The sequence below is a fragment of the Artemia franciscana genome, unplaced genomic scaffold, assembly GCF_032884065.1.
Source record: "Artemia franciscana unplaced genomic scaffold, ASM3288406v1 PGA_scaffold_52, whole genome shotgun sequence".
In the NCBI taxonomy this organism is placed as follows: Eukaryota; Metazoa; Arthropoda; class Branchiopoda; order Anostraca; family Artemiidae; genus Artemia; species Artemia franciscana.
In genome coordinates this window covers 650047-657542 of record NW_027062693.1, presented here as the reverse complement: position 1 = coordinate 657542, position 7496 = coordinate 650047, and the positions used below count along the sequence as shown (strand labels likewise).

At 33.0% G+C, this 7496-nt stretch overlaps 1 protein-coding gene across 1 annotated transcript in view; it reads left to right on the top strand.

Annotated features, from left to right (window-relative positions):
- The window catches only part of LOC136041964 (zinc finger protein 271-like), a 184777-nt gene extending 177500 nt beyond the window's left edge, over positions 1-7277 (top strand). The window contains 3 exon segments of the mRNA XM_065726782.1: positions 5708-5932; positions 5935-6083; positions 6086-7277. Of these exon segments, the coding sequence (XP_065582854.1) occupies positions 5708-5932; positions 5935-6083; positions 6086-6922 (1211 nt within the window). The 3' untranslated portion in view covers positions 6923-7277.
- Positions 7278-7496: the final 219 nt, after the last annotated feature.

Sequence of the window (7496 nt, the reverse complement as noted above, 5' to 3'; positions counted from 1 at the left end):
AAACGGGTAACGATGTAATACTTCTGAATTATATTAAGAAGCGTCTAAAACTTAAGGCTTTTGTGTTAGCTAGCTAAATACATTGGAATGATTTTATTCATAAAACATATTCGAAGCTTCAAATTCTCCCCCTATTCAGTGCCCGAATTTAATCTGCAAATAAAATTCTAGTCTGTGAAAATTCTATTTATTATATTATCATGCTTGACTTTGTTCATTTTTTACATTTTGTGTTCTTTTTCACATATGTTGTCTGTTTTTTATGTCTTGGTACTGCTTATTGAGAATATTTGATCATACTTTGCTTGTTTTCTTTCTATTACTTTGTTTTGTTACAGAAGTTGCATATGCTTCACCAGACAGTGTCGAAACGATCAAAGGAACTTCTATTTCATCTGTATCACGTGAACATCAACAGCAGCCTTTGAGTATTACTTCCAGAATATCTAATTTAACATCTGTGTTGGACTCCCAGGATTTGGGTTGCAAAGACGAAGGTATTTGAAAATAATAGCGTTTTAAAATTAGTTTGAAAAGAGAAATTCCCTAATTCACGCTTTGCCCAACCCAACTTAAATACTTATCTTCCATTACCCCACACATTCCGCTGAAGAATTGATTTACTACATGCCATATTTATACATGCCATATTTAATGCCAAATTTCAAGAGAAAAGAAGATACCAGTAGCAGGCAAGGCCAGTGATAGAGAGTACATCTCCGAAACTGCGGTCCCACATGTTATGAGTCACAAACCTGGAGCTCGTAGAATCGAGTTACCTTCATCCCAGGACATCATCGACGTTATACAATCATTTATCAGGTTTTATTATTTGTTCAACTCTGTTGTAAGTTGTTTGTTCACAAAAAAACCCATAAAGTTAAACAACATAATTCCCATCATTTTCTAAAATAGTAAGGTATAATTCATGGAAAGATGATCATTCATTAAACTCAGAAAGAAGCCTGCTTCTGACGGTAACCTTGCTTTTTACACCAATGAGTAGTGGATGCTGTTGGGCTTTGGAAGGGCAATCAAAGAATTATTTTTATTCCAAGATAAAAAAAAGTAAAATAAAAACAAACTAAAATTACTTTAATATATTTATAATATTTGTTAAACTTGAAAAGCCTTGAGTTTTTTTTTGTTGCTATGTTTTAGTTGGTGTAATGGAAAATAAGAATACATCACCCAGAAAATAAAACGTTGCCACCTAAGTACAAACGATAGTCTGAGCTTTTGATGGCTTTTGAGATGTATGATTTCCTATTTGTTTTGGGGCTCCTCTTTTCTTGTTTCGTTGATTGTTATTTCAAGTCGTTTTAATTTTGAAATATTGTATGACTTTAATTGTGCTGGTCATTGGCTTAGTACGGTTCTATAACTTTAAGAAAGTTGTGATTCGATTTTGTATTCTTATTATTTTTTTCAAAATAAAATTAGTATATATAAATTAGTAAATTTAGTATATATTAGTATATATAAAATTAGTACAATTGCTGTAAGGTACAGCATAGCTAATCAAGTAACAGTTGAGGTTGGTCAAGTCCATAATGAAGACTTTAACCAACCATAACTAAAGGAAATTGTAAATTTTATATAAAATTGCAAATTATAACCAACTATTTTCTGCTGACAAACCTCTTAAGTGACGAATATCGATTTTTCACACCCTTTTCATTAATCATATATCTACTTTCATCCCAATCTTCTTTTCTTTAACTTTCTTTGAAAACTTACCATTAAAAAAAAACTTATTGGCAAATCGCAATATTTGATTAACTACATGGAAAAGACAAGATTGTGAAGCTTAAGTCCCTAGAATAGGAAACAAACAAAAAAATTTTTATTCTCATTGAAACTCAGTGCTTCCCTTTAAAGTCCTTTCTGAGCAGTATAACAAGAAGAATAGAATCATTGCTGCAGCTTAGTAAAGAGCAAACGATGGTGCATAGTAGCCTGAAGTATGAAAACGCTTTTCAAAAATAACCGTTGGGGGTTAAGGATTCTGTGTGAATTTCAAAAGGGGATTGAAAACATATGATACTGGTTAAAATTTGTAAACAAATTGATTTTTATAGCTTGATGTTGTTTTGATTTTTGTGCTCACTAAATGTTGGAAGTGTGTGTTTTACCCCACCCTGGTATTCGAGTAGACCCATGCTGATAAAACAGACAAATAATCACAAAGAGACTAGTGACAAAGGATTTTGTTTAAATAGAAAAAGAACGTCGTAACCTCATACCTGCTTTTATGATATAAATACGTTAGATTTTAGTGCAACGGCGCCTTCGCCACTGTGAATATTGGCTTTTTTATTAGTTCCATAACACCACAGTAAAGTTTTCCAAGAGTCCCTAAGAAACTACAGCAGCATAGACGAAATTATAAACTCAAAAGATGATTGTGTGATTGTGAAACTATAGAGCTTTACAACCTTTTTTTTTTTTTTTTTTTTTTTTTTTAATAAGCCAAAGGTAGAAGCGCTGATAATTTGCTATTGTGCCTTTCCAGTCCCCAGAGGCTAGTTCTCAATAAGTATAAATAAGTTAGGTCTAGTTATTTCTATTACCAAAAATTAATTAGCTATCATTTGAATATGAAAATTTGTGAATAACGTGCCCAATCATGAAACTGGGTCTCTATTAATCAAATTACCTTTTATTATCACGGTTCCATCAAACTATAACGCTTAGATTTATTCAGGTCTGATGTTTAGTGTCATTTTTCATGCTTGTAGTCAGTTTCTTTTTATATTGTGAGGATTCATTATTTCTTGGTAAATTATTGAGAATATTTAATCCTATTTTTATTAATTTCTGTCTCTTTGTTTATTTTTTGTTTTTGTTGTTGAAGCTGGAGATACCTCATCAATTGAAACTGACACGATCAGAGAAACTTCTATTTCTACTCACTCATCTGAGCATCAGCTGCTACGTGTGGGTACTGCAACCAGAATAACCAATTTAACATCAGAATCAGACTCTCCAAATTTAGACAGCAATGACGAAGATATAATTGAAACTATTAGTTTTGTGAACTTAGTTTGAAAAAGGAAATATTTTGTCAAACATAAAAGTTTTTGTAAATTGTACAAACATAACATCAACATATATATCAAGCCATGTGAACAACATAACATAATTCAAATTCAAGTATTATATTGACCTCCAAAAGCGGAGAGTATAAAGAAAAAGAAAAATGAACAAACTGACCAGATAAATATAAAACAACAAACAAATATAAATACAGGCCAAGATACACAAGTCTATATTAACTTTTTTATTATTGCAATTGTCTAAGTTTAAAAAATTTGAATGAATCGCCTTTCCTGAAACTCATTGCAGAATGGCCCAATTTTGACTTTAGACGCTTGTTTACATGTTATTCCACGCAAATTAACGGTCCTGTGTCAATTCTAAATTCTTGGTTTAACCTGCCTATGACCATAGGTTGGCGTGCCTTAACCTCTCATTCCAGGCAATCTATTGGCCCTATATCAGTTTTAAATTCTTGGTCAACCTACCTGAGACTAGGCAGGTGTGACTTGCTAAAAGATAACAAGCAAGTATTGGTCCAATAAGAGGCAAAGTTACTCCCACCGTTTACCCGTGTCATTTAACCAAACACTTGGAAAACTATAAGTTCTATGACTTTCTTAGCTCTATGACTATCTACCTTAGTTCTACTGCCCTAGGTATGACTTATGGACGGATAATAGACAGACATATCTGTCTATTAATAAATGAACTAACATAATTTTTCTACAATCCTAATAAGGGGGGGGGGGCTAATGCCAGAATTTTCTCTCTCTCAATTGAACTGTCTGTCTTGGCTTTTTCTACAATTAGCCAATACTTGATGCCCACAACTATTCGATTTGAATTCAAATTATTATACAAATATTACCCAAACTTTGTCTATGGTAGCGCCAAAATAAAATGCAATGTGGCAACAAAAAATGGTGTCAGTTATTATATTTTCTGCTGTTAAGTCTTTTTTATGAAGCGTGCACCATCTGTGAAATATCTTGGAGTAATAATAGATGAGACTCCTAGTTTCTCAAAGTATATACAATGTATATCATCTAAAATTCCTTGGAATGCAGGGATTCTGAGGAAGTTGAAATATGTTTTCCTATTTAATATACTTAAAGTGATATATTTTTTATTGTCCATCCTTATTTGATCTATTGTTTTCCGGTGTGGTCATCTACTTTTGGAACAAATTTGAAGTCATTACGTGCTCTCCAAAATTCGGCGATTCGGGTTCTTGTTAATTGTGATAATCAAATATGAGTTAGAGATAGATATACAAAAATTAATACTTTATCAGTTTCAGGTCTTTTTAATTTTTATATGGCTCTATTTATGTTTGATATATTGCATAAACACGCACCTGAATTTTTGGTTGGTGTTTGAGAGATGAGCCTGAATATGAGACAAAGAATTTGTCAGCGATTAGAAAACCGATTAATAGTTCTACAAGGTCTGCATTCTCGATTTGCCATGTTCTTCCTTCTATAAGGGAGTCCCTTCCTTTTGATATAGTTCAAGATACTGATAGGCCTACTTTTTGTGGGCTGCTTAGGGACCATTGTTTTGGAATAAATGATTTATGATTTTCTTTTTTATATATATAAATAAAGTAGGGAAATAGTGCATAAAAGTGTTGTTATATTAGGTTAGTGTAGTACAGGACCTCAGGTGGTGACTTTTTTTTGCTTTTTTATGTTTTCTTTTTTCCTTTTTAGATTAATCCATTGATAAGTAATTTGTTTTGTAGTTTCGAGAATGGCCGCACAAGCCATAAAATATTATGGAAAATTTTTGTTTTTACGTATTTTCTTGTGTTTTTTAAATAAATTCTCTCAGTGTCACTCTCTATGAGGTCCTCCCATCCCAATCGCGGACGAGCTGCTTTCCGTTTAACCCTAGACAGTTGACCGAAAAGAACCTAACTTCACTTATTGAGTGTGTTCTGAATAAAACACAAGTACCAAAAATACATTTCAGTCTACAAATGATGTTTATAGGCTAAAAATGAAAGCTGTACGTCTATTTAGTGTAAACTTAAGTTTGTTAAACCTAACTGTGTCCGGAAAACACAGTGAACGGGGGAATGGTGTATGCTTTTCCCTGTAGATTTCCATTTTTAGAACTACATAGTTATTTTCTGGTGTCTGTGAATTTATTGGTACAATTGCCTTCCTAATTTATGCAACGTTGCTGTTAAATTAGTTTTCAAAGTGTATTTATGATACAATTTGAATGTAAGTTCAACTAGGGGACTGGGGTAGAAATGGAAATTATTTATTATAACCTATAAAAAAAATTAATCCCGTATGACTTTCAAGTTGTAAAGCCGATAAAGATTTTCTGTATTATTATTCCAATTCTAATTGGTCTATGAAGTGAAATTAATTTCAAGTTTCGTTCTTTAATTTTTGTTTCATTCGAAATTAGTTGGCAATTAGATACCAAACAGGTATCAGTTGTAGAATGTTCACCTTTCATTTGTAATTGCTATGATGTCTGATTATTGAATCGTTTGAACCTTATTTAATTTTAATAAAATGATTGTTTACTATAGAGATAATTCATTCTACTGTGTGCAATTCTGATGGTATTTATCAACCAAAACCAATTGTGAACGTGAAGAAGCTGACAAAGAAGGCTGGTCATTTAAGTCATAAGAAGCTGACAGAGAAACCGTATAAGTGTAATATATGTGATAAAACTTTTTCTCAGTCAAGTAATTTGATTCGGCACCAAAGATTACATACTGGTGAGAAACCATTTAAGTGTGATACATGTGAGAAAACTTTTTCTCAGTCATCCAGTTTGATTCATCACCGACGAATACATACTGGTGAGAAACCGTTTAAGTGTGATATATGTGAAAAAACATTTTCTGTGTCAAGCAGTTTGACTAGCACCGAAGAGTGCACACTGGGGAAAAACCGTTTAAATGTGAGGTCTGTGAGAAAGCTTTTTCTAGATCAAGCAGTTTGACTGAGCACCGAAGAGTACACACTGGGGAAAAACCGTTTAAATGTGAGGTCTGTGAGAAAGCTTTTCTAATTCAAGGTATCTGATTCATCACCGAAGAATACATACTGGTGAGAAACCGTTTAAGTGTGATATATGTGAAAAAACATTTTCTGTGTCAAGCAGTTTGATTAGGCACCAAAGAGTGCACACTGGGGAAAAACTGTTTAAATGTGAGGTCTGTGAGAAAGCTTTTTTTGATTCTGCCAGTTTGACTAAGCACCGAAGATTGCACACTGGGGAAAAACCGTTTAAATGTGAGGTCTGTGAGAAAGCTTTTTCTGATTCAGCCAGTTTGACTAAGCACCGAAGAGTGCACACTGGAGAAAAACCGTTTAAATGTGAGGTCTGTGAGAAAGCTTTTTCTAATTCAAGCAATATGATTCATCACCGAAGAATACATACTGGTGAGAAACCGTATAAGTGTGATATTTGTGAGAAAACTTTTTCTGTGTCAAGCCATTTGATTAGGCACCAAAGAGTGCACACTGGGGAGAAACCGTATAAGTGTGGTATATGCAAGATAAAATATTCTTCTAAATTGAATCTTAATAATCATATAACAACCCATTCTGAGAAAAAGTCCGTTCGTACAATAACAATTTCTGCGGTCTTGCTGAACCCTGTATTATTTTGCCAATTAGGCCAAATTAAACGTATCCTCTGTTCAAGATTGAATAGAAAAAGAACACTAAAAAGAAACGTTGTTGGGACAAATTTGGCTACATCCCTGAGAAATTCACTAAACAAAGAAATTCCCAGAACTATTAGAACCCTTATTTTGCTTTTTGTTTTAACTTTTTCATTCCCTTTTGCTATAACCCCCCCCCCCTCCAAAAAAGAATCCAGTATATGTATGCCTGTTGAGTAAACACCTCTGTAAAGTCTATTTTATTCTTCTTTTAATATATTTCCCAATTTTCTTAACCTATCCTTTGGATCCATTGATTCGTGGAATATTTGTGTTGATTTCTTGGTGTATTTTTCTTTCACCGTTTGTTTTAACTTGTTCCTTCATTTGGCTATGACTTCCTCTCTCCCCCAAGTAAAGTCTTTATTTGTAGGCCTGGTTGAGCTAAAACCCCTGTAAAGGCTATTTTATTCTTCTTTTAATGTTTTTCAAATTTTTTGAAAGTTTCCCTGCATATTCTTTGGACTAAAACATTGTGAGTAACGGTTCCTGTAGGTTTCAGTTTGTACTTAGAAAATTAAATCTTTAAAATCTTGATTGTCACCAAGATCTATTCTCAGGGAGGAGGGGGAGGGTGTCTGCTCAAAAAGTGAGTGTCCCAAATTTGCAACGTTTTTTTAAGTGACCATGAAGTCATCGTGAAAATATTAAAATGAGAAATATTGGTTAATCCATACAATCAGGTTCAAAATCACCTAAATCTGTATATTCTATTGTGAGACCTTTGAGAACAAATTCTGTTTTGTTTTTGTTT